Raw genomic sequence first — 27,653 nt, 5'->3', positions numbered from 1 at the left:
ATTACGGTCAAACTGGATGGAAGTTACTTTAATTGTCTTAATGCTTCAAATTTTAGAAGATTAGTTCTTGAAGCATCTAAAAGCACATCCTTCCCTGCTTTCTACTTACTCCCTGGGAAGAAAGAGTTATTTGCTGGCCTAATCGGGTGTTAAAAGAAGGTACACCCCTACTGTCACAGTAGTTCAGAAGATTGCTTCCTTGCTATGCTGCTGGAGAAAGAGAGTATGCAGGTGCACCCCAGATAAGGTGTTCGGCAGTCAGAGAGAATGATTCCTTGGCTCTATCTGAACTGTCTGCCTACAGAGAATGGTAAGGATGTCTGAGAAGCAAGTTTGTCCACTCTTAGGATATTCTCTTTTTTCCTTCAGACATAGGGCAACAATTTAAGGATCTACAGATTTGACATGGTTCCCCACCACATCCTTATCTCTAAATTGGAGAGAGATGGATTTGAAGGGTGGACTATTAGATGTATAAGGAATTGATTATAAATTTGCAGCCAGAGGGCTGTGGTCAATAATCCAGGTGGAGGCCAGAAGTCCGTCTTGTAACCCATGCACTTTAGCATCTTTATCAATGACATGACGATGGATTGTGTGCACAAGTTTGTGGGTGAGACCAAGCTGAGTGGTGCAGCTGATACAGCAGAAGTAAGAGATGCCATCTGGAGAGACCTTGATCACTTCAAAAGGTGGGCCCATGTGAACTTAGTGAGGTTCAACAAAGCAAAGTGCAAAAGTAGCCCTGCTGAAAAGGACTTGGGGGTCCTGGTAGATGAAAAACTTAACACAAGCCAGCAGTGTGTGTCTGCAACCCCAAAGGCCAATAGTTTCCAGGGCTGCATTAGAAGAGGAGTGGTCAGCAGGGCAGGGTAGGTGATTGAACCCCTCTGCTCTGTCCTCATGAGACTCAGTTGGAGTACGAAATCCAAGTCTCCCGAACACAGGAAAGATGTGGAACTTTTGGAAATTGTCCAGAGGAAGGCCACAAAGATGATCAGAGGGCTGGAACCTCTATGAAGACAAGTTGAAGAAACTGGGCTTGTTCAGTCTGGAGAAAAAAAGGCTGAAGGGAGATCTCATTGCAGCCTTCAAGTATTTAGAGGGAGATTATAAACAGGAGGGGAATCAACTTAATATATTAGTAGATAGTGATAAAACAAGAGGGAATGGTTTTAACCTAAAAGAGGGAAGATTTGGATTCAACGTCAGGGAGAAGTTTTTCCACTGAGAATGGGGTGAGGTGCCGGAACAGACTGCACAAAGAGATTGTGGATGCCCTATCCCTGGAGGTGTCCAAGGCCAAGCTGGATGGGGCCCTGGACAATTTCACCTAGTGCTTAATCTAGTGTCAGGGATGCTGAAACTTGATGATCCATGAGGTCCCTTCCAAGCTGTTTTATGACTTTATTATTTTCTCCAATTAGTCATCTGACTCTTATTATGAAACAGAATACTGTGTATATGATCAATTTGAAATTTTAACATAAAGACTTCCAGGTTGAAATTAATCCTTATTTTTTTATAATTAGCATTATATAATAATGATTATGTAATACTGTTATATAAGAATCAAGATGCTGACTTCAGATATTGAACAACGTGAGACAGGATATCTTGATGAATCATAATAACGCATACGTTTTTCAAGCTGGAAAAGACTGTGTTTAAAGAACTTCCCAATTCTGATGAACTTTATGATGGCAGAACAGAAACTTCAAAGAAAATTTTCTACTACCCCAACCCCACACTTTCCTTACTTCTGGTACTCTGTTTAAAAACAAGCATGTGTTACCAAAACTCCTATTTCTTCTAAAGCAAACAGTATATTACTTCTTAAATAGACTCCTAATAGGAATAGAATCCTTATATCAGAAAGATAGATGATAGCACTGTGTGGCAAGCATCTCTATTTCATTTTGATTATGTGTCCCCATCTTCACTCTGGTTATAAATACGTTGGCAGTTCTCCAGAGAAGTGCCACAGTTTAATTGTCACTTTTCTCCTGAACTGTGATAAATATAGTGATGTAATTAATGCAGCAGGAAGAAAAGTGCTGCTCTTTGAGGAGGAGAATTCATAAGTTCCCTCATGTTGTCCTAGCAACTTCGCAGAGTTGACATAGATTCTTCTCTTTGAAGGAGGAGTAGGTACATGTCAGTTCAGAAACAGTGGTGTTATCTGTCAAATTACCTTGAGCACTGAATAGAATAAATACTGTTTTTGCAGACTGACTTGAAAAAAAATGTCCTGCATGCAAAAATTTATAAAATAGATAATCAAGTAGATGAACTTAGGCTCAATTCTAAGTTCCCCAAAATAAACAGAAACAGACTTGTATGTTTCAGTAGATCTATCTGAAAAACTAAATCTCCTTAAAAATCTAAACTGGATTTCTTTATTAACCCCCTCAATAAATTACAAGAGAATTGTGTCAATGTATTGTAAAAACTTTGGTCCTGCATCACTAACAGGAGAACAAACTTCTTCACATTTACTCACAAGAGGAATGGTTTCAAATTAAAAGAGGGGAGATTTAGAGTAGGTATTAGGAGGACAATTCTTTACTTAGAGAGCAGTGAGACGTTGGCAGACAGCTCGAAGAACCTGTGGATGCTTCATCCCTGGAGGTGCTCAAGTCCAGGTTCGATGGGCCCTGTGCAGCCTGATATAGTGAATACTCCGCTCCCATAGGTCCATTCCAACTTAAGCCTTCCTATGAGTTTGTGATGATTGCTGATGTTTCTGCATGTTCCTGGAGATAATAGAACTCTAAAGATGATAAAGTTAAATGTATAGTGCTAGTGCTATGCATATATATATATAGTGCTATATAACGCTATACAGCTCCGAGTTTGACCATTCTTCCTTGGGATTATCCTTTGGTTTCTGCTGCTATGAGTAGTTTCTCTTGGAAACAATTCTTTCTCTTGTCCAAATACTGACAATACACAGCTTTCATCCTAATCTACTGCATACAAGTGACCTGCCTGTGGTTGGTTCTCTTCCTGTTGGGCAGCCTCCATGTGCTAGATGAACTTTGTGTTAACGCCAAATGGAGTCTGTGGTTTTCTTCATTTTCAATTCCTAGACCTGTACCTGTTCCCTGTTCATCCTCCCATCACATGCTTTTGCTATTGTGCTTCTTTATCTATTCTTTTAAGGATTTCCCTTCACTGCTCTTTCTTGGTTTGGATAATTCCTCCTTCACCTGTATGACAGCTGCAGCTCAAATCCTCTACTCTCTGGAGACTGGTTATTCCCCCTCAGTTCCTGGCTGCCTCTCATCTTCCTCTGACAATTCGTCAAAAGGTTCAGATTTGATGTTCTCCCAGCTGTCTCTATTTTCTGTTCAGAAACTGTTAATTTTCACTGCTCCTTTCTGGTTAAAGTAGATTCAGGATTTTTTTTCCCAGCCAATATGAAGGCTGAGGTTGCTGCTTTTACAAGATGCTCAATCTGCCCTTGAATCAAAGTCACATGCTCTGAATCTCAAGAACACACAGGTAAATTTGACTTCAACGGAGCACGAAGATATGGGCAAAAAAAAATAATAATTATATCCTCCTCCTCTAGAAATTGAATTGAAACAGAATTGAAAAAGAAGAGACCCACAGGGAGTCCAAGCAGTGTCTGCAGTGAAGCAGAGGCAAAACAAGCAGCAGGATAGTTGGATCAAGTCAAATTCAAATTGGAAATAAGACTTCGTTTCAACTGCAACAGTTCTTAAACAAGACCTTCAAATCAAGAGAGCACATCTTTGAAAGAAAGTCACAATCTTTAGTTCTATAAATCTATTATAGCTTAATGAACAAGTAATCGGAGGGAACAAGGATTAAGACTGAAGTTGTGCCTTTGCTGCCCCCTGGAGACTCTTCCCGTTGAACTGAGGACCTCAGAAAGTAGAAATCCACAAAGTTTTTAAGTCTGGACAGCAACACTTGAAATTGAAATAGCAGGGTTTTTTTCTTCAGCTCAGTCCATTATTTTATCTGTTTTTTGGCCCTTCTTAGCAAAGAGTACTAAGTAAAATCAACTGTCAGAATGCATCATAAAGGAGACATGGACTATATCCTTTGTAGACAGAAATAGGTTTATTAGGCCAGATCCTCTATCACTGTAAATCACTGTAGGCACATTGTTTTCTCTCAGCTGCACTGGAAAATATGGAATTCCCAAAACTGGGCTATGGCTACAAAAAAAATTTCACATAACCTAAAAGATATATTAACACATCTCAAATAGTTACAAGTTGTTGCAAAAGATTTTGTGATGCTGTTCCAGAGGTCGGTAAGAAAGTGCGGAGTGAGAAGGTGTGGAAGAGATTACAAGAAGATTTAAGAAGACCAGGTCTACCTGGTCTTAGAAAACAACCAAACCTCATATACCTTGCCACCAGAATATAGCTCTATCAGTGTTATGCAGTTAAGAATGAGTCACTGATAGATCTAAAGAACAATACGTAGGTTTTGGAGAAGAAAAGTACCACAAAAAAATTAATCACCGTATTAAATCAGCTCAGTTCAGGATCCACGCAAGGAGATTCATGAAAAACTTTCCTGAGAAAACTATTGACTGTGGGGGGTTCCCAATCCTGCTTCTCAAAGTGCCTATATCTGACTCTAGGAAAAGACCTTTACCTTTCAAGGATAACATATCTTGTGGAGATATGTGTTAGCCCTCAGTAGTGCAAAATTCCTTTTGTTCCTTTCATATCTCTTTGAAAATTGACATTTTTCCCTAAGCAGATAAAGCCTTAGCATCTCTCACTGCACCTTCGAGAGGTTGCTAGCAGTAGATATATATGACCATCCCATCAAACACACAACTAGTCCTTTTCTTCTGAAGGCAATCTGGTTCATAGAATCATAAAATAGCATGTGTTGGAAGGGACATTGAGGATCACCAAGTTCCAGCACCCCTGACAGAGGCAGGGTTGGAAACTGCTAGATTAAGCACTAGATGAGGTTGCCCAGGACCGCATCCACACTGGCCTTGAACATCTCCAGGGATGGGATATCCACAACCACTCTGGGCAACGTGTTCCAGCACCTCACCCTCCTTCTCAGTGGAAAACTTTTCTAGCATTTTTTTCCAATAGCCTTTTCATGGCACCTTTCCACATCATAAAAATATTATTTATTATTACAACAAACAAACAAACATTGCCAGACTCGTGCACCTGTGGACAGGATAACACAAGATTTTCTTGATAGGTCTGTGGAGATAAGTGTGGACAAGACTTGTGGACCTGTGTCCATCTGCTTCAGTATCTCCCAAGAAGGCTAACAGATGTTTCAAGGTAAGACAAGCCCATTAAGGACAGCTATAGGGCAATGTGATGCTAAAGAAACAAGTTTCCTCCATTTGGATATCTATTGGTTGTCTTATGTCCTGAAGTGTGTAGCTTTATATCCTTTTTTGATAAAGTCTTTATTATTTTAATTTCCTCTAATCTTTCATGAGATTTTCTCATTATCTGTTACCCTTTTATATTCCTATTATGCTTCTGGCTTCAATGATATCAGGAGACAGTAAGGTTCAGAGGTTAATTGTGCCCTGTATTTAAAAAAAATACTTCCTTCTTTAACTGTGTACATCTTTAAATAAAGTTAAAATAGAAAGTGAAAAAAAAGAATCAATTTAAGATAAAAATGAAGGGAAAAAAAAAAAAAAAAAAAAAAGAGTGAGTTAAATTATGACACTCATATAATTCTTTCCTGGATGCCTTGGGGAAAACTTGATGGCTCTGAGAATCTAATGCAAATTGCCACTGTTAAGGTAAGATTAAATAGAAAATTTAAAAAATAACTCCTTTAATCAGCTCCTCAGGTGGTGTGAATCAGCTTAGTTCTTTGGGAGTGATTGTGCCTGAAGTGATTTATATCATCCGAAGATCATGCCCTTTGATCTTTAACCATCTAATCATTTTTATCGATCTCCTGTGGTCTTCTTTTAATGTATGCACATCTTTCTTATGCCACAGTGTAAAGAAACAGACATGTACTTCACCCAAGGTCTCACCCTCCTACTTCCTCTAGATGATCTTCCTGTTCATAAATTCCACAATCTAGTTTATCCTATTTTTACAGCAAATGCTACCCATCCCTATTTAGTTTGTGACCCACCATGCAGTTTGTAACTCCGCATGTTGCATTAATGATGCTCCCTCCCTTCTTGCAAACATGTACTTCTCACCATGTATTTTGCACTGGGACATCCGGAATTTCATCTCACTGATCTCAAATAACTTACGCATTTATAATTTAAAATGATCTTGTTTAATTATGTTCTTTGCTTTCCTTCTTTCTCCAGGAATTGCCATCCTTTCTAACTCATCTTTTCTTACTCAGCTCTGCATCAGAATCATTTTATTCCAGAAATGTAACCAGTACTACAACACCAGCACATTGGTGGCCAGGCAGTTACCTAATGAGACTCACTATACCAAAGCTCAAAATCAAAGTCTGACAGATCTAGTTTACTATTTTTGTTGATACGGTTGTCATTCACTCATAAGTATCTTGGCATATTTGACATCCCCCTAGAACAAATCACAGAGTGGCCCACATTGGAAGGGACCTCCAGGACTATGAATCTTCAAGCCTCCTGCCAAGCAGGGCCACCAAACTCCCCATTTACTAGACCAGATTGCCCAGGGCCCCATCCAACCTGGCCTTGACCACCTCCAGGGACAAAGCATCCACAACCTCTCTAGGCAGCCTGTTTTAACACCTCACCACTCTTATAGTAAAGGTCTTCCCCCTAACATCCAACCTAAATCTTCCCCTCTTCAACTTAAAACCATTTCCCCTTGTCCTGCTGTTATCCACCCTTTCAAAGAGTTTATTCCCCTCCTGTTTATAGGCTCCTGTCAGGTACTGAAAGGCTGCAATTAGGTTGCCCCGCAGCCTTTTTTTCTCCAGGCTGAACAAGCCCAGTTCACTCAGCCTGTCTTTGTAGAGGAGGTGCTCCAGCCCCCTGATCACCTTCATGGCTCTCCTTTGGACCCTCCCCAACAGCCCTCTGTCTTTCTTGTACTGGGGGCTCCATACCTGGATGCACTACTCCAGATGGGGCCTCACAAGAGCAGAGTAGAGAGCAACAGTCACCTCCCTGTTCCCTCTGGCCACCCCTCTCCTGATGGAGCCCAGGATACCATTTGCTTTCAGTGCTGCAAGAGCACACTGCTGGCTCATGTTAAGTTTCTCATCCATCAGGATCCCTAGGTTCTTCTCTGCAGGGCTGCTCTCAAGGACTACTCCTTCCAGTCCATATAGATGTCTGGGATTCCTCCAGCCCAAATGCAAAACCTTGCACTTTGCCATACTGAACCTCATTAGGTTCACTCAGGCCCACCCCTTCAAGTCTGTTGAGGTCCCTCTGGACGTCATCCCTTCCTTCCACTGTGTCAACCGCACCACTCAGCTCACCACCACTCACAAATGATACATTCACACCAGGCTAACAGATACGCTAAAGGACCTAATGGAATCTCTATATTCCTCTGGTCCAAGAAACTTGGTGAGAAACCAAGAGATAAGTTGAGATGGGATAACAGTATCTTAAGAGGCACTTCACGTTTAAGAAAATGAATTGTTCTTTATAGATTTCCATACCATTTAAAAATATGTCATTTAACATGTTGGTGCTTGCTTATGCATAAGAATCACAGAAACTGAAGGATCGGAAGAGACCTCTGGAAATCATCTAGTCCAGCCCCCTGCTACAGCAAAGTGTAGCAGGAAAGTGTCCAGGAGGGTTTTGAACATCTCCGTAGAAGGAGACTCCACAATCACTCTTGCACAGCCTGCTTCAGTGTTCTGTTATCCTCAAAGTTCTTCCACATGTTCCTCCAGAACTTGGTGTTCCAGTGTGCGACACTACTACACAGAGGAAGACTATACTGCAGCTACACTTTTCTTTTCTGAAAGAAACAGTTTTATGCATCTAGTCTACGTCTGCTTCTGACAGCTAATGAGTCAAAGAAGAGTTGTTCAGAGCTGTCTGATGTACTCTATAAAAGAAGTTTTCCAAAGAACTGAGCACACAGACCTCATCTCTGCCTGCACGCCTTTTACTTGCTAGAGCAAAATGACAAAGCGGCTGACATATTCAGTGACAAAAAGTACAGTGTCTCTATTTTCAGTGTCAGCCAGCAATCAGAACTATTCCTGTGGACATATATTTGCAATGTAGGCAGTTGTTCTTTCTTTTTGAGAGATCCAAGGAATACAAGTGCAATTCTGTATTTCATCTGCTCTATAAACCTTCTGTTGTGCTCTCCTTCTGAGATGTATCTTATCTCTTTCTCTTCAGTATGCAATAAGAGGCAGAAAAGCAACCTGTCGATTTCTCTCCTAAGAACATATAGCCGACCTCATGTTTCGCTCTCCAGATGTAGACATTACTATCTGCAAAATGTCACAATGCCTGGAAGAAATTAGTTCCTGTGCAAGGAGCAGCAGACTCATCTTTACCCTATAGAAGTCATAACAATGATCCACAGATGAAAGTACTTTAAAGAATTAGCTGGGGCATACCCTGTTTCTTTCATCAGAAGTAACAGTCTTCTATTCAACAAAATTGTGTGAAAATGCTGAATTCTGTTTCACTGCTGATTAAACAGTGACAATCATCCTTTGTGAAGGAAACACAACAAAAAGAACCATTTCCCATTAAGCGCATATATTTAAGAATAGTATTTCCAGACAAAGCTGAGCTCCTGTTGACAAAGTTACAAAATATGTCTGGATTTTATAAAATGGAGCCCATAATCTACTGAAGTGCAGAGGGGAACCTGATCCTGCATCAAAGTAATATCCTGCATCTCAAAGAAATTAACAGAAAATACAATCATTGCTTTCAGGGAGTAATTAATAATTTTTTATTTTTATTTATTTATTTATTTTTTCAAATAAAGGATTGTGTAAAGCTTAACAAAGCCAGGTATATAAGAAGTGATTTGATGTTTTTCTCCTACACCAGAAGCTGGCTATGAATACTAAGAATGGGAGCAGTAGGGCATCCCTTCCAGTTGTGTAGGTACCTCTCCCTTGTCATCAAAGCAACCACCAAGTGTCAGATTTCAGGTGTGATGCACTGAAGTATAGCTCTGTGACCCTGTTTCCAGATTGACAGTGATGTGATATTGATGTGATGCCATATCAAATGGTTTTTATACTGGTTTAAAGTATTTAAAGTCAGAATCTTTCCACTCAGAAGTCAATCTTTCTCTGGGGTACTGCAAAAATACTGCCACAGGAGAGACATAAAGATACTTAACTGTATCATAAACACACTTCTTCACCTAAGGATTCCCAGAGAACACTAAATTATACAACTTTACAAGATTTTCCTGTTTTGGCCCCTAAAGATCACAGAATCACAGAATGACCCAGGTTGGAGGGGACCTCAAGGATCATGAAGTTCCAACCCCCTGCCTGGCATGGCCACCAAACTTCCACAATTACTAGATCAGGTTGCCCAGGGCCCCACCCAACCTGGCCTTGAACACCTCCAAGGACGGGGCATCCACAACCTTCCTGGGCAGCCTGTTCCAGGACCTCACCTCTCTTGAGGCCTTCAAAAAGGAAACTTGCATTTCTATCAGAAGTTATACTTGCACAGTTCAGGATCTCCTTACTCACCAGTGGAGAAGAGCTGGCCCTTCTTTTTTTACCCACTGCAAGACGGAGAACAGTACAGGCATTTCCAGTTAAGAAAATAATATTTCAGAGGAATAATTACGTTGTGCAATATCACTTACATATCTAGTTTCTTTAATAACGATTTGCAATTCAGATCGCAAAATTTATTTGAAATAATCAACTGCCTTCCATCTGATCATGCAAATTATGAAAATAACACCATTTATTTGTAAGGTACTAAAATTTACTCATGCAATTCTGCATAGACAATTAAACAGAAGAAAGATCTTAGAGAGAATTGTGCTGGAGTTAGATTTTCAAGAGAAAAATACAATACAATGAAGTAATCTGGTACTTATATCTCCTGACAACATTTACTTTCCCAGACACTGGAAGAAGTAATCTCACTCTTTTGAGCCTGGGCATTTGCAGTTGCTGCAGGAGCTGACTGTAGCATTCTTTTTCACTTTCTCCACCTGCTGGCCATGCTGAAAAGCAGCACAGCACCTACGCAAAAGCATCTGACTTCAATGAATCACATCTAGGTACTTCCATAGGTTATTAATAAAGCCTTTCTGTTCTATTTTCTACTGTTAAAAGTAAGATCAGAACCAATGCACTCAAACAACACTGAAAGAAGGGACAAAAGGTCACTAAAGTTCTTCAAAGAGCAGAAAACGACCCTCACTGAAAGCATTTCCTATCTGCTGAGATTACAAATGCAAGAAAGAATAACTGCTGGACTAAACTGGACAAAAAGAGTCAACGTTAATGCTCAGAGCATTACCAGACCATTGCTAATAGGTGATGCGTACAGGTTTAATTGGGATATAAAGTCTCTGTAACAGCCTCTCAAAAGGTTTAATATAATAGGTGACAAAAAATAAAAGGACCACAATGATGAAACCTGTAATGTTATACAGTAAAACAGAGACAACAGCAGCAGTACCTGTCCTGTGCTTCACGATGGACCAAAGGCCAGTGAAGGTAGCTGCAGAGTCCTTGTGCAGTTTTGTAAGGAGCACAGGGTGGCTGGTTGGGAGGCTAATGCAGATGGATTCAGTGATCCCTGAATTATTAACACCCTTCTTTGCTGTTACAGAGATTTGGCATGACACTCATGCTGCAAAGGAGTTTGAAGTTATACTCACCTATTCAGAGTTGCTGAAAGCTGTTATAATGAAATTGGGAAGGGAAGAATGGAACTGGGTTAGGATTGCTAAAATGATTTAATCTGGCAGAATTTTAGCAGCACCCTGTTAGAAGCTACTTACAGAAGCAGTTATGAGACAGTAATTGGGCAGTGAAGCAGTTAAGTACATCTACCTGAAAAATATGAAGTGATAATAGGAAGGAACTACACAGACTCAGCAAGTACAAATAACAGCAGGCAATAGGAATGACAATTCTTAAAGCCCAGTCATGAAGCCATTGCTTCAGAAGAGGAAATACACCAAAACCCTAAAGGAAAATCTTAAGATGCTTCTCACAGATGCAGCATGATACATCAGTCAGCAAAGGTGATCATGAAAGGTACCTCTTGTAATGAGATGATGGCATTGTATTCTGGGAGAATATCCTAATAACTGCAATATTTGTGTGAAAATGCTGTTTCAGTCATACAAATTACCAGCAGTAACAAGACATAACCAAGCAGGTGTGAATGTCTGACAACAGCTGATGTTTACATACTTCAGTGAACCCCTGCCCTAATATCTGATGTAGCTGTCACTTGGCCCTTGTTTCAGACTTTATTCTTCATCATTTGAAATATTTGCCATTGCAAAGCTGATGATTGCTGACTCTTGCTTATTTTACATTGCTAGATTAGTTAAAATTCAGCTTAGAAAATCACATTTTTAAGATCACTGAAGTATTAATTATCATTTAAAACTCTGCATCTGAATAAACAAGCCCCAAGGCTTGGCACAGTTTTATTACAAAGCATACCTTCAGGCCTGTATTTGCTGTCAGACAAGCTGCAAGACTTCCTCTAAAGGCTTAAGGCTACCTAATAATTAATAACTGAAGAATAAACTGTGATTTCATAAACAGACAATGCAAATGATACAAACATGGAAAAATTAACTGGTTTAAAATGTGCCAGGGAAGACTTCTGAAGATACACACACGTATTCCATAAGGAAAAGTAATATCTTCTAATTTGCTAAGTTTCAGATGAAAACCTAAAATTCATCACTTTACTAAGGTATAAGAGAGGAACCAATCAGATTTTTTCCTATGCTGAATATTTATCTGTAGATTGTATGAGAATGTAACTCTTCTACAGATACATTTACAACATTTCCAGTTACCAGCATTCCTATGATTGCAATCTGTAATCTAACCCTTCTGTCTCTGTGTTGTGACTATCAACAACATCAACTGTTTTCACTCTATGAGAGGTTTCAAATAAAGCTAAATTTACTAATGGGTATTTGAGACAGATCTATATGTTGCTGAGTTTAGGATACAAAGTCTACCTAAAGAAAATAGTGTGCTATACAAATACGTTAATATGCTAGTTAGCATAGAAAAGCACAAACAAAAGACAGTTTTAAAACAGTAAGACTAGACTATTAGTATGTCTAACTTCAGTCAGCCAGGCGTGTATTTCATTCTCCCTTCATTGGAAAGAAAGAAATAAAAACAATCCTTTTCAGCTTCTGAACCCCAACTTAATGCAAATCCATCTGTCTTAAGGCCTGCACGGGTGAGTGAATTCTAATTCAGGAAATCACATTTTTAGTCAAACACGTTGTACCACAGCATGAAACATCAGGGAAGATGGCAATAACTGGAAAACAATTTGAAGTCTTGTATCTGGTTTTAACATGTGGAAACAATCTGCACCTGGAGGAGTCACCAAACATACTAGTAAATAAGCATCTTGAAGAGCTCTTTTTACTCTGCATGTAGCCAAGCAATAGCTAAGGCAACAACACTTGATTACATGCAAGTAACATACATAACTCCATGTCTTTTCTTAACTCACGCCCTTCATAAGCTGACCATTTTACTGTTACAACAGTAACTACACATCACCTTACTATGCTGTCCTGCTCCAGAGAGCTGTGCTTTAAATGCCTTATTCTATTACGCTTTCCCTTATTCCTACAACTTAACTACATACCCCTCAAAGTATAAAGTTTCTCTCTTTTAAAATGCTTATGCCCTGTAATCTTTGTAACAAAGCACTGATTAGCATTATAGACAAGATGTTGTATATGCCACTGCAGAGCCTTTGGGAAAGTCTCAGTCAGCCATGGCCCCTGTTAGAGGAAGGCAAGGGAGCTGTACAGTGCAGCACATTAGATAATATGACACATGATCTACTGCAATTATTAGGTTAGTTATCTTTTTCCAGGATCAGAAGAGAAATGTAAAAGGAGAGGAGGGGAACACGACACTTCAGAGAGTTCTTTGCAATCTGTTAGCTGAAAGGCAAGGGAGTAAACAAAGTCGCTTTGAAACTGTTCCAAAAACTTTTCCAGTTTCATCTTTCATTGCTCCTCAGCCTGGTTTTCAGTAGTTTCCTTCCTTTGTTTTTCAGACTCCTCGTGTAGTTACAGAATTCTCAGATGCATTACTCACTCAGCCCTAGATTTCTCTGTCTGTAATCAGTTCCTAGTTCTAGCCTTCACAATTTGACAGAAGCAACTTCATCAAATCAATAATCATTTTCAATCAGAATGAAAGAAAGAAGGGATGGTATGTTTTTAAGAAAAGCAAGCAAGATCCAGAAGTATATACATACTTTACTATAACCTTTCCATACCAATATTACAGGAATTAAAGTAGAGGAGAACTTGTAAACTAACTAGAAAAGTAAAATATATTGCAACGAGAAGAAAAACCTCCAAATTTTGCAGGGCCTCATGCACTAAGGAGTCCCAAAGTCAGTCAAATACAGTTATGTACACAAGCTTCAATGTAAGAGGCAGCATTTTCATCACCGTATATGTTTTTTCTTTTTAATAGTGTCAGACTGTCTTAGCTCCTCAGTCCCATGAGCATATGGACAAGATTCAGAAGGCAAAGAACAACCATCAGGATGATGAATGAAAAACCAACAGAGACGTGTTTTAAATGCTTCAGCTGAAAGGCATCGTTTTACTTCAGGCTTAGTTTTCCTTGATGGTTTCTCTTTTCTCCAGTCACGAATATGAACTCTCCCATCTAGAACTAAGATTAAAAACAAACATAAATTCAGCTGCTAATATACAGCCAAGGGAATTGTACTGGAAAAAATGCATGGTGACAGTCAGCAAATAACATATTTTCAACAAATGGATCACTCAGACAAAACTAAATGTACCATTTATACAGAAATAGAAAGTAATGCACAAGAAACTGAAGTAATATAGAGATAATCTAAAGAAAAATAATTTATTTCCCTGTGAGATATTTTACTATCACACTGAGGTATGGTTTTAGCATCTTCATAGAGGTAGTTTATAGAGGTGGGGTTTCTGTTTACTAAAATCAATTAAGATAATTTATACTAAAATGCTCAGAATCCAGACTGCAACTTAGACTGGGTGGAAGGGGGAAAATTGATGTCTGAAAAAAGCCAAGCCAAACAAAAAAAGGCCTATTTATTCCTTACCTTCAAATACTTGATGATTGTTCTTGAGCAATGTTTGCAGGCCTCCATATTCACTTTTCAGCCTCTTTAAAGTCTCCTTATTTAAATGTTCTGCTACTTCTTTCAAAGTAAGGCTCTCTGCAATAGATAATGGTGTAGCTATAAAAATGCATATGCCTAAAATCCTAGTAAACCTAACTTCTGCATAAATTAATGCTTATGAACAGAACCTATGAATTAACTAAAAGTACTATAGCAACTCTGTGCTCTCAACATCACAAAATATAAAATGAGTGTTTTCTATGTATATAGTCTGTAAAATGGCAGTTTTCATTCTACAGTGCTCAAGTCGGAATTTGTGTCCTCGCTTTTTTTTCCCTTCAGTAACATACCATCTGCATTTTGCTAAGCACTCTTTATGCCTATGTAGTAAAAAGAAAAGACAATGACTCAAAGGCTCTTCTGTAACAATAATATATAACAAACTACAGCGAGTAAATAATAAAATGGGCACAGGAAAATGGAGCTTAGTAAGAATTTATAAAACAAACCACAGCTTCTTTTCATTCTAAGGCTAAGATAACTAAAAATTGTTCATTATGCTGTAAACAAATGGCACTTCAAAGCACTTCTTAGAGAACTATAGCAAGTTATGTTACTATCCAAGAATGTATTTCAAATCCTTTCCATCTAGGTGCAAAGTTATGTTTTCAAACACAACAGCTCTGTTGTTTTTGTTGTTTTTTGTAAGTAATATAAGTATAGAGTAAAAGAAAAAGAAGTTTCAAAATACACTTACGCACTTTACTTGCACCCCAGGGTGCTATAAAACACCACAAAAAAAAAAAATCCATATACATAACTTTGCTATAATACTGTCATAAGGATAGAAAGCAGTAGATACAGTTGCTTTAAAACAGTTCTGGATCATCCAAAAGAGGCGGCAGTTACAATCTGGTAATAAAGAAGAAATAGTTTCCCCTTTATGAGGATTGGTGCTCCCTGATCATTCCAAAGGAGGTGATCTCCAAACAGAGATGCTTCCTTTGTGGCTGCCAGCCCTTAAATGAGGTTAGGGAGAGTGGACCCTGGTTCAGGCCATAACCTAACTGTTTCTACACACTGTGGTATTTCCTGAAGTCTATCTCACTTGCTAGATTTACAACCACAAATTCATCAGAAAATACACCCTCCACCAGCAGAAGCAAAAGGCAATGCAGCAATGTTAGAAAGACTATCTCACCTCCTTGATTCCAGGTATTCTCATTCCCACCATGAGTATTAGAACACGATTTTGCAGGGACTGCATTTAACAGCAAGTTTGCCACATTCAGAACAACACCATCTACAAAATCCCGAGGGAGGGCAGCACAATTTCTAGTTTGTTCTGCTTTTTCTCTGGGTTGAAATCCAGGCATCCAAATTCCACTAGCTGTCTCCATCACATTTTCAGGAAGTTCTGAGCTTGCTCCTTTGCACACATCAGAGTGACTGTTATGATTAAGTCCATCTTCTCTGTCATGTGCAACCACAGCACAGGACTGACGACTATGAATAAACTGCGTTATCTGCTCATCAATCAATGAACGTTCTGTAGGTGGATAGATCCTGTTTTTTCCAATAAGGCACACCTATCTTAGCAGAAATAGGTAAATCACTATTTATATTGTAGCAGTTATACAGTCTAGTCCCTGCATCACAGTGCTCACTAAACAACTTTGTCCTACACAGAAGAAACCCAGCAGCCAAACCATAATCCATTTTGCCACACAAGCACAGCCCGAAAATGTTTAAATAATCTGAACTATTATTTCAAAAATTAAAGCTCTCCACCTCTTTCTGCTCCAGTAGTTCAATTTGAAATTCCTAATAAGAAAACCTACGAAGCTAAGTGCAAGTAACCAGTATTAGCAGATGGAAAAATTAAAGCAGAAAGTTTAAGTGCTTTCCATCCTTTAGAGAAGCATACAATAAATAATCATAAACCGTTTTGTATTTAGGATTGTAATCTATCAGTCCAAAATTACCCTTTTTGTTGATGGAATTCTAAGGCAGTCTTCTTCCACATGAAAACCACATACACATCCCACTTCAGCAACAAAATCAAGATATTCTCTGTACTGAGTCTTCTTGCTTTGTCTTCGGCTGTATTTCCCGTGGAAATCAAAGAAGCAACATGGCAGCACAAAGTACCTACACGAATAGGAGGACCTACAAGAAGGACAATGGACAGCTACATTTAAAGTTATTTCCATAAACACACAAGTTTAAGAAATAACCCATCAGTTAAAAGCACTGATGTAAAGTTTTATGAAGAGACAGAGATTCGAGAAATTATATTTACATGACGCTGCTCCAGGATATTTATTGGTTATTATTTGCTATAGCAAATTACTGTGCCAACTTTGCAGGAATAAATCTCAAGGCATCAAGCTATTACTGAAGAACAATTCAAGGAAATGCAGGATCAACAGCAATTAATTTATTTTTAAATAAGATTCACATCTAAGAAATAAATACAGAATTCAATTTGAAATTCAAAAGCAGAATGCTACACTGAATAAAATAAATACAACTTCCACGTTTCTCCAAAGGAAAAGAGAAACATCTTGTAAAAAATAATCAATTGCCATCATAAGAAGCAAATCCTGCAAAAATAGCTGGTATGGTTGCAAAAGAAACAGTCTTCACACCAAGCATACATAGGCAATAACATTTCTGTTAAATTCCACTCCTCCTGCCTCCCCCACCCCTATCAAATACCTGGCAGCTATTACAGGTATCCACGGTGTTAATTCATCTGAATGGTTTCCAATAAGCCAGTCAGTATCTGGAAAGACATGGCTGTCACCTGGCACTATAGAAGACTCCTTCATTAAAACAACAACAACAAAAAAAAGAAGTAGGTTTTATTAAAAGGTTCTTTCATTCTACTTGTTAATAAAGCCTAAAAGCAGAAAAATACAGGGGAAATGAGAACCACAGAAGATAACAGTATTTTCTACAATTTGTACTTTTGCCAGGCAGTAATCTCTTATAGCTTCAAAAAGATGAATCTGGCAACAAGAACTCACAAAATATCAGTCAGGGAGCAGAATAAGAAGTCTGATGAAGAAATCTGGCATCCTAAATGTATGTAATCAGATATCATACATTACTTACAATTTCTTGCTACTTGTCACATTCATTTCTGCTACACGTATTTTCACAGTCCTACTCCATTTGCTATGTCATACAAACCTAGGTCAGAAATTAATCAGAACATAGCTTCCCTACTATCTTCTCTTTCACAGGCACTCCCTAAACTAAATCTTACTATACTGAATACCACATTTCATGAATAATAAAACCAATCCAGCCTAACACCTCTTGCATATGTTGCCATTGCATCCTTGTCCAAGCTGTGTTAGAACTACCTTATGATATATGCAGAATCAGAAGCAAATATAGGAATCAATAGTTAGGAAAGAAAATTTCACTGTTGATCTTTACAATAGCACTCTGCTTGTGGGATTTCAGCACACAAAACTAAGGAAGCATCACCTCTTGCCACCACACTACTGACTCAAGGAACAGCTGTTAGTATCAAAAATACCTTATTCTGACTCCCCAGCAATGAACAGGGACACCTACAGCACACTTGAGTGCTCAGAGCCCAGTCCAGCCTGACCTTGAATGTCTCCAAGGACAGTGCACCCACCACCTCTCTGGGCAGCCTGTGCCAGTGCCTCACCACCCTCACAAGGAGAAAGTTTTTTACAATATCCAATCTAAATTTTTCAATCTTTCAGTTTGAAACCATTTCCTCTTGTCCTGTTGCAACAGACTCTACTAAAAACCCTGTCCACTTTCTTCTTATAGCCTCCCTTCACATACCAAAAGGCTGCTCTCAGGTCTTCCCAGAGGCTTCACTTCTCAGACAGAACAGCCCCAGCTCTCTCAGCCTGCCCTCATAGGGAAGGTGTTCCAAAACTCAGATTGTTTTTGAGGTCTCTCTCTAGACACTTTCTAACATGTCCATATATCTCCTTTTCTGTTGAGTCTCTTTTGAGGTTCAGCACTTTTGTCCCAAACAGAACAGCGCAGTACAAGATCAGAGTGACACTCAGAGCAACTCTGTTATTAATTCATAAATAAACTACTCATGGCTTTCATATTTTATGAAGTACAGCACTGCAAGCAAAGCTGTTTGGTATCGTACTTCCAGTAAATCAAGGATTGTCTCATAATGTTAATGTCTGCACAAGTAATAGGAAATCACATCGCTCTTCTAAGCTGAAAAACAAGCAAACTGCAAATATGCAAGAACACGATGCAGCATTCCTCTATTGATCCTCCCTATAGCTACCTTTAGTACATATGGGTGACAATATACCAAGCCCACATAACACTTTAGATACTTGTCTATAATCCATTGTGTTTAATACTTTTTTATCAGCACGGTCTGAAGCAAAGAACAAGCAAATAATGTTACATACATTTGCATAATACCTCTAAATGAGTTTCTGGTCCATAAATGTTCCATATTTTTCTCCTCCTCACATCAATTCCTCGACCTACATGCTGAAATATTTGACCAACAAAGTATTATTTTTAAGTACTGTTTTTAGTAGAAATTATCAAACAAGACATCTAAATCTACATATTAACACTGACTTCTTCAGTCATATAACAAAATACAGATTCATTTCAGGCAGAAGTCTCTAGTCTACACAGTCCTTCCTGAAAGAACATCTATCCAACTACTGAACTGATTTATTGGACAAACATTTTCCTGTACTGATAGGAAGCTGATAGGAAAAGGAACAACTGGAAATTAAGGTAGGAACAAAAAAAAATCCATTAAGTAACTGTATTTGAAGTTCAAAATCCTGTGTAGAAGTAATATTTATTGCAAATTAAATACTAATGAGTCTCATGAAGACAGAATTTTTACAGTCAATAACATATTTGTCAATGAGGTAGAAAAAAGGAATCATCCACAGGGAAATACGGTATCTAGTATTAGACCGAATTCTTCTAGTCACACAAGACCAAAAAGTTTGTTTAATGAACACTTCCTCTGCTATTCTTACTAGGTTTTCCCAGAAGTTCTAGATGAAATTTTCTGAAAGTATAGAGCCATTGAGTTTTGCTGAATCTCAGAGAGCTTCTTTGCTACTTCTCTTTCAAAACATGTGCCCCAAGAATCTGAATTTTGCTGCTGCCAAAAAATCAACACTCCCAAAAACAAAGCTCAGTAATTAGGCCTTTTCAAAATAAGAAATCTCAGAGCTGCTTTTTAAGTACAAAAACACTTTCATGCTTTGATGAGTAGACTTCAGTTTTGATAAAATTAACTTCATAAAAAACATCTGCTCTAAAAGGTAATACAAGAGAGAATCTCTACCTTAAAATTACCATTTTCTTTTTGACAGGTTTACAACATTGTTAAATTATACCATTACTTTCCTTTTCTCCCTCCTTCCTTTTTTTCTTGCCTCAGAAAGATAAATAGCTTTTGGTACAACCCATTGCACTAAATAAAACAGCTAATTAATTAAAAGTTTCTAAAGCTTTGCTAAGACTTTTTCTTGTTACAAAAGTAACAAAGCCTTGTTCTAATAGCAAGAATTAATTGAATTTCAGCTACTTGAATGCCAAATTAAAGAAGAGCAAAACAAGAATACTGAATTATAAATATTTTTTTTAACTATTTTAAAATGCACTCTATTTACCCCTTCATTGCTAAGAATATGAACAAGTAGGCCATTTCCACATCCAAGATCTACAAACGACTGCTTCTTGGTCAATCCTTTTTCCTTTCTTTCTTCTTCCCAGAGAACCTAAGACAGGAAAAGAAAGCATTTTTGACTTACACTCACACATTTCCCTAGCAAAAAGTACCTAGTGAAAGGAGAATGCTGTGAGACAAAAGAGATGTCACAAGGCAGTCACTGTATTCACAGAGAAAACAACTTGAGGAAGAAAGAAGACAGCAAAAAAAAAAACTCTAGAACTGCTTATGGAGGGAAAGAGATTGTGTTTTAAAGTATCAAGCATTTTCTAAGTGCTAAGCAACCTCCACTCATTTCTGAGCATCTGGAAGTAGAAACTAATCAAAGAGCACAGAGGTAAAATAAGCTGATAAAACAAATGGCACAAGAGATTGACAACTGGAAGAAGGGGGGGGGGGGGGGGAAGCAAGCAAACTTCCAACAGTGTATCTTCATGTAATACTACGCAAGAGATTATATCCACTGTATAAAAGAAAGAACTGATGGCAACACTGAAAATAAAGACCAAAAATGTTCTTTGCAATCAACTGGCTATAAGCTGGTACTTGCAATTTCCCACCAACTAGGTAAGAAAATTCAATTCACTTCACAAGAGTCAGCTGCCACAAATTCTGAATCAGCTGAAGGGATATTTATTCTCATTTCCAACCCAAACTATCCCACAATTCTGTGATTATTAAGCAAAACAGCTCCTTACCAGCAAATAAGTGGCAATGGCAACATCCTCATAAACAAACTTCTCAGGATCTGTCACTTCAGGCCATACCTTCAGAGGAAAAATAAAATAAAATCATTTTAAATACTTCAAAAAGTTCTCAGTTAAAGAAGATGAATATCCAGATCTCTTTAACAGGATTCTGCATTTGACAAGTTTTACATTTTAACCTGTTTAAAATATGCACATAAAACAAACACAAACTGCAAGATTTTGTGATTCGCAGAAAATAATGGCATAAAAAGAAATTCTGCTATTGTTCAATCAGTAAAGTTTCCAAGAATTTTAAGGCTCTGAAGTAAAATGCTGTATCTGTTCATAAGAGTACGCATCATTTTGCTTATTCTAATTCTTATGGCAAGAATACTAATATTATTCCTATTAAATTCATCTTAGCATGACTTAGTATTTCCATCCACTGATCTGCCTCTAACTCCTTACATAAAGGCAAGCGTTACTTTATGGGAAATGTCTAACTCCACATAATATTTGGTGCAAATGTGGCTCAAAATTCTGCTTTTCCACTTTAGTTCTTCCAAATACTATGAAAATTATTATTTTTTCCTTCACATACACAGTAAGAGATGAAAAAACAACACAACAAACTATACTGCATACAATTCAAGTCAATTACTTAAAAAAAAAATAAGGACAGAAAGCATCATAAAGCTGAAAACAATAAAAAGTAGTGACAAGAAAGAATGAGGCCACCACTCTTGTCACCCAACTTACCTTTACCATCTCCTTGTATTTTTCTTTAAGGTCTTGATAAAGCTTGCTGTATTTTGCAATGGGAATGAGTGACAACGTACTTCTGAACTCGCTGCACTTTTGCTCCACAGACCACTTAGCCAGTTTGGACAAAAGTACATCTCCAAGCCATGATAGTTTGGGGTAGGTTATTCCATCTGAAAACCAATCTTCTGAAGATGGAGCTATAACAGATACAGACCTTAGAAAAAAAAATAAAACCTTTAATGAAGCAGTACTTCATCTCATACATCTCACGACCTCAAGAGGGAAAAAACATAATTAAGTGGAAAAAAATCAGAAGATTAAGTAAAGTAAAGGTATAAGAGTAGACTGAGGAATAAGGAAAAACATAATAAACAAACAAAAAGAAAATAAAACAGGGAAGTTACTGAATAATGGAGCAGTATTCCCTAGGTTCTGTTTGACATCTCATCGCTAATTTAAGCACTGTATGAGAAGCTGTGCTAAACTTACTACGATGACTAACAACTTGCATATGATGCACAACCTGATTTACCACAATAATCCAAACATTAACAAGTCATAGTGGGTAATTCACAAATACATCACTTCAGACATTTCATTACCTGATTTTTAAATTTAGTTATACTTCTTAAGTTATGCAGGCTGTCAGCAGAACAACCATTCCCTTAATGCCCAGGACCAAGCTGTAATAGTCTGCACATTTTAAGCTGGTTCCAAACAGCAGTTCCTAACTGTAACTAACAAGGTGATCCCTGCAATAATTCAGGATTTCCCTTCTCTCTCACTTGCAGCACTTACCATTCCTCATCTTTTATGTGTGTAAGTTGAATTTGATAAATATTGCACTTTTTAATTTGGTATTTTCCTTCACTGTTTTCCTCCAAAGGCAGAAAGGTCACAGATCCCCTGCAAACATCTGAAAATATATGTAAATAGTGATATGTTATTCCATGGTACAAACTACATCATTCAACACGAAAAATAAACTCATTTCCTTGCTATATTAACTGCAAACTATTGAGAACAATGCTTTATTGCTGCTTTGTCCTATCACACAGTAAATCTGGAGTTCTGGGATATACATTCCAAGTCAACAGAGACATAACCTCCTATAGAGGCTAAGGATGCCCTGTCCCTGGAGTTGTTCAAGGCCAGGTTGGACAGGGCCCTGGGCAGTCTAGTCTACTACTAAATGTAGAGGTTGGCAGCCCTGCCTGCAGCAGGAGGTGATACTTGAGGTCCCTTCCAATCCAAGCCATTCTAAGATCATATGTATCACTGCTACATTAGACAAACTATCAGTGCAGTGTTATCAAGTAACACTATCAGTAACAATTTTGTTTTCTACTGCCTGGAAGGTCTGTTTTTAGGTAAAGTTGTATGCATAACAACATATAAAGTTACATTCACACTACTGATCTTAATTGTATCTCTCACCTGTGGAATAAAATGCTTATACCCTATACAATTAACTCCTACGCAAGGAATAACAGAGAATGTCTTCTGAAGTGACTAATAAAACAAAGGAGATGGCAGCAAAACACAAATGGCACGACACAACCTGGTACTCATGTGCTACTAACCTTAACATCTTAATTTATTCTCTATTTTGTTCCTAGAGATGGACTCTAATGGAATTTATGCTGTGCCACATGACATACGAAATGTATCCATTGTTACTTTACACGGTAGTTGCAAAAGTGTTTTTTAACAGCAATATCACAGAGAATCACAGAATTGTAGAGGCTGGAAGAGAGTGCTAGAGATCACACAGTCCAACCCTGCCAATGTAGATCCCCAGGTTGCAAGGTAGGCAAGGAACATCTCCAGAGAAAGAGACTCCACAATCTCGCTGGACAGGCTGTTCCAGTGCTCTGACACCCTTATTATGATGATGTTCTCAATGCACATTTGCAAGGAACTTTCTACCCTTCAGTTTGTGGCCATTTCCCCTTGTCCTGTCACCACTCACTGCCGGTGCAGCCCCAGCACAGAACACAAACACCTGAACAAGTCACCTTGCACCACCAGCTCCTTCACAGTTGGGGTGGGATGCCCTGCAGACCGCACCCGGGGCAGCAGAGCCCTCAGCACAGCACGGAGCTCCCGACTTAGCCCGGCCGGGAGGAAAGGCAACAGATCCCCGCACACCTCCCTCCAGAGCCGGCCCAGCTCTGCAGCCCCCAACTCCTCGCAGCTCCCGAGCTGGAGAGACGCATCTCCGTCCTCCCCGAGCAGCACAGCACCCTCCGCCTCGATGACGGCTCCGCACAGCCTCCTGTTGGCCACATGCGGCTTCTCCAGCCACACACGCACCGCCGCCCAGAAGCCACGGGGCAGCACCGCTCCATCATCCCGCACCACCACCGTGCCCAGCAGCCCCATGGCCGGCAGGAGGAGGCGCACAGTCGCAGGATGCTGCCGTCACTTCCCGAGGCGGAGACGGCGGCGAGAGAAGGTAAACGGAGCGTCCGTGCACCCCTGTAATTTGCTGTCAGTAGGCTGGACTTGTGCGAGGGCTTTGAGAGTTGCGGGAGATGCTATTAGTTGGATAAAGGGTTTGGTTGGGTGGTCGCAGCCAGAGAGTTGTGGTCAGTGGTTCTATGTGTAGGTGGAGGTCAATGACAAGCAGCGCCCCCCGAAGGTCCATCTTTAACATCTTCAAAAATGACGTAGATGACGGAATTGAACGTACCCTCAGCAAGTTTGCTGATGGCACCAGCAAACCGTGTGCCTTAGTACAACATCTGAATGTTTCTTGAACACCTCCAGGGACAGCAACTCAACCACCTCCCTGGGCAGCCCATTCCAGCACCTGATGACCTCTTAGGAGGTGGTGATACTCTGGTACAGGCTGTCCTGAGAAGCTGTGGATGCTCCATCCCTGGAGGTGCTCATGGACAGGTTGGATGGGGTCCTGGGCAGCCTGATCTGGTGGCCAGTAGCTTTGCCATGGCACTGGGATTGCAATTGGATGATGTTTTGGTCCCTTCCAACCTGAACCAGTGTATAATTTGTGATAAGGTCCAACTTATCCTGACTGCAATACCTCAGTATAGAAATGCCTTTCTGACCTCTTTTGTTTGAGAAAGCACATCTCAGCACACTTTGGTGTTAAAAAGTACCACCTTCTGCAATCATTATTTCACGCTTCAAACAAAATAATAGTAATAATAATAATAATAATAATAATAATAATAATAATAATAATAATATCACCTGCACTGAATTTTGGCAGTTGAAATAGAGATTTTACAACTGAAACCCCAAAGAGGGTTTATGTATGTAAGCAGAATGCCAAATTAGTTTCTACACATTTCAGTAGGCCTAGCTGAGGCCCTTGGCCAGCCCTGGGTCCAGGTGTCCTCCGAATGGCTTTGGGAGTTGCTGCTTCTAGCCAGGCCAGAAAAATGAACCTAAGCACTGTTTCCCCCCATGCTGACCCACTTGGTTATTTGCTTTGTGCTTTCACAGTGTCATTATCAACAGTAAGTTGTCCACTCCTTCTTTCCTTCATCCCAGTTCCAAGCACTCCAAGTAATGGACTGAGCTTTTTGCTAATTATATCAAACATCCATTACAGCAATAATTTCAGAGTGCTTTCTGTTCACCTAACTATTGCAACTGCTTTACACTAGACCTAGTTTAGTGCCTTTGATCTTACCATCAGTTTCAGTCTCTCTATGAAAACTTTTATAGAAGCTCATATTGTTCACTTCAGTATTTACAGTTCTGTGTAAGTCAACAAAATTACAAGAAAATAAGTTGAGATCTGCCCCTGAAATGTGGTAAGAGTGTACTGGAGAAAGCTTTCTTTCCCCAATCTTCTTCCTCTACAGAGGAAAGTGCAACAGCACGCTTTCATAGGCAAAGTGGCACACTAAATATTGTAAGAAGGACTGGATGGTGTTGGTTGAGTGCAGAGAGCTGCATGACAATGAAGGCCCTCCTTTTTTCTATGTGGATTCCTTTATGTACAGAATGCTAAAGCTGTACCTTCAGGATATAAATGTATCTTCATGCCTGATAACACTTATCCTTCTTTAGTCTTAATAACTCTTCTGGAGAATTATTTCAGCAGAATATATTAGTACACAAATGCAATTTATCTGTAGATCTCTGCAGAAATTCACAAATCAAAGTATGAATTGTTACCTGCAGTAACAGTATTCTGCCCTGACTGGCTTTTGAACACTAGTGAGAGCTTGTTTCGTGCCGTTGGTGTTCTTAACATTATTAGCCAGTTATTTATTAACATATTCAGCCAGAGGAAGATAAGGGTAGAGTTCCTGTCAGGTCTCTGAAGTCTTCTGACTTGTGTTAATATGTGAACAGCAGTTCATCACTTAAGTTCAATAGCAAATCTTAATACATAACCAGTAATTGTTTAAATGTTAACCAGTACAGTGGAGATATTTTTGGCATTTCCTGTATTTGATCACAGTTTTGTTGTTCATGTTTGTGTGCTTTTCTATTTTATTTTGCCTTTCAGGTAGAAGTGAGGTGGCTTAGTGACATCATTGACATTATGTTATTTGAAACATCCTATTATCTTCCTTGGATTGCCCATTTCTTGATACAGAATATTACCAGTGCTGTTCCTTCTTTATATTGTGCTTACTTTAAAATATTTAGATCACATTTTAATAACAAAGGCTATGTAATTCATTTACATTTGATCAAAGGTATTTTTTTCTTAGTATATAGCAAGCCAACTGGATTAGAAAAATGGACAGCCAAGCTTTTAGTTGGCCTCAAGTTGTGCCAGGGTAAGTTTAGGTTGGACATCAGGAAACACTTCTTTACAGAAAGGGTAGTTAAGTACTGGAATATGCTCCCCAGGGAGGTGGTTGAGTCACTGTCCCTGGATGTGTTTAAGAGGGTTGTTAGAGTAAGGGTACTATGGTTAGGTTGGGCTGTGGTTGGACTTGATGATCTTTGAGGTCATTTCCAATCTGAGTAATTCTATGATTCTGTGATTCTGTACCGCTTTACTCACACATTACAATAAGTCTGTGGGTTTAATTAACAACCCTTCTTATTACTTAATGAGCAGTACTTCAGTTCATAATGTAAATTTTCTTTGTTGCAGAACTGTTTGACTAACAATGGCACCCATGCTGAATGTGAAAGAAGCCACTGGCAACCAAAGTTCTTGGAATACTTTGCTACCAGATTTCCCTAAGGGGCCTCTCTCCAAATATAGACAGAAAGCTTCCTTCAACTGGAAAGAGATGGCAGTGTTTCTCGATGGTGAAGATATCATCCAGCTTAAGGTAAGATAGCAAGACAGTAAGTGTTTTTAATTTTGGACTTATAGAAACACATATATGGTTTTCAAACACAGAGTATTTAATAGTCTTTAGATATGGAGCAAGAAGAAATTATTTCTGCCCATCTGTTTTTCAGAACAGAGTTGAATTTTTAAGCAAACTGTGTTGCTGTCTAATAAGGCACTACCAGATGCAGCATTACAGGACTTTATTGTCCTTTTTAAACTGAGAGGAATCTGTATGTATTGTATTTCTTTATGAGAGGCATTGAGTCATATATCTTCTGATTTTACAATTTACTTAAACTCATCTGAGTACATGCCACTACTGAACATGTTATTTCTGTCATTCTTTGACCTGTGTTTGCAATAATGCTTGTGTGGTGTATGTTGGATAGTTTAGCTTGCCTAACTGAATGACAGCTATCCCTAATAAAAAAAAAGATTAATTGCAACACAAAAGATGATGTGGGAATGCATGACTTGAAAGATGTAGGAGGAGACAGAATGAACATTTTGATGGTGATTTAGCATTTTGTGGATTTAAGCTAATCTTGTACATTCATCATAATTATTAGAAATCTTGTAGGAGAACCAAAAGCGTTGTTCTGCATCTAACTGGTACATATTTTAACTGGAAGGCATTTTAGCAAATTTGCTGTAAATAAAGGGTACCTACAAGAAAACTGGAGAGGTTCTTTTTACAAAGGCATGTAGTAATAGAACAAGGGGTATTGTTTTGAAATTGAGAGTAAATTAAATACTAAGAAGAAATTATTTATGTAGGTGGTAAGGCACTGGAACACATTGCCTAGAGAAGGTGTGGATGGCACATCCCTTGGCCCATCAAGAAAGCCTGGCTGGCTTTCTTCTAAACCAAATAATTCTGTGATTTTATGACTCTATCTAAGA

General features: G+C 38.8%; 2 protein-coding genes across 6 annotated transcripts in view; one reads left to right on the top strand and one right to left on the bottom strand.

The window, feature by feature from the left end:
• Positions 1–9,766: 9,766 nt before the first annotated feature.
• TRMT44 (tRNA methyltransferase 44 homolog) lies at positions 9,767–23,878 on the bottom strand. Its single transcript, XM_015862692.2, has 11 exons — positions 23,488–23,878; positions 22,268–22,385; positions 21,464–21,683; positions 20,714–20,782; positions 19,957–20,064; positions 18,731–18,802; positions 17,003–17,109; positions 16,267–16,450; positions 15,483–15,870; positions 14,261–14,377; positions 9,767–13,836 (listed from the first exon to the last, which is right to left on the bottom strand). Exons 1-11 carry the CDS (start codon positions 23,852–23,854, stop codon positions 13,604–13,606), a joined length of 1,983 nt encoding a protein of 660 aa, XP_015718178.1. The 5' UTR covers positions 23,855–23,878; the 3' UTR covers positions 9,767–13,603.
• The window catches only part of ACOX3 (acyl-CoA oxidase 3, pristanoyl), a 49,497-nt gene continuing 45,687 nt past the window's right edge, over positions 23,844–27,653 (top strand). For 4 of the 5 annotated variants that reach the window (XM_015862690.2, XM_015862689.2, XM_015862688.1 and 1 more), the window contains exons 1-2: positions 23,844–23,927; positions 26,562–26,745. In XM_015862690.2, the coding sequence (XP_015718176.1) occupies positions 26,578–26,745 (168 nt within the window). In that variant the 5' untranslated portion in view covers positions 23,844–23,927; positions 26,562–26,577. Of the gene's footprint in view, positions 23,928–26,561; positions 26,746–27,653 lie in introns of those variants that run through there. The other variant, XM_015862691.2, reaches the window with a different exon arrangement.

Source organism: Coturnix japonica, chromosome 4, assembly GCF_001577835.2.
Source record: "Coturnix japonica isolate 7356 chromosome 4, Coturnix japonica 2.1, whole genome shotgun sequence".
Lineage (NCBI taxonomy): Eukaryota > Metazoa > Chordata > Aves > Galliformes > Phasianidae > Coturnix > Coturnix japonica.
This window is presented reverse-complemented; position numbering and strand designations above follow the sequence as displayed.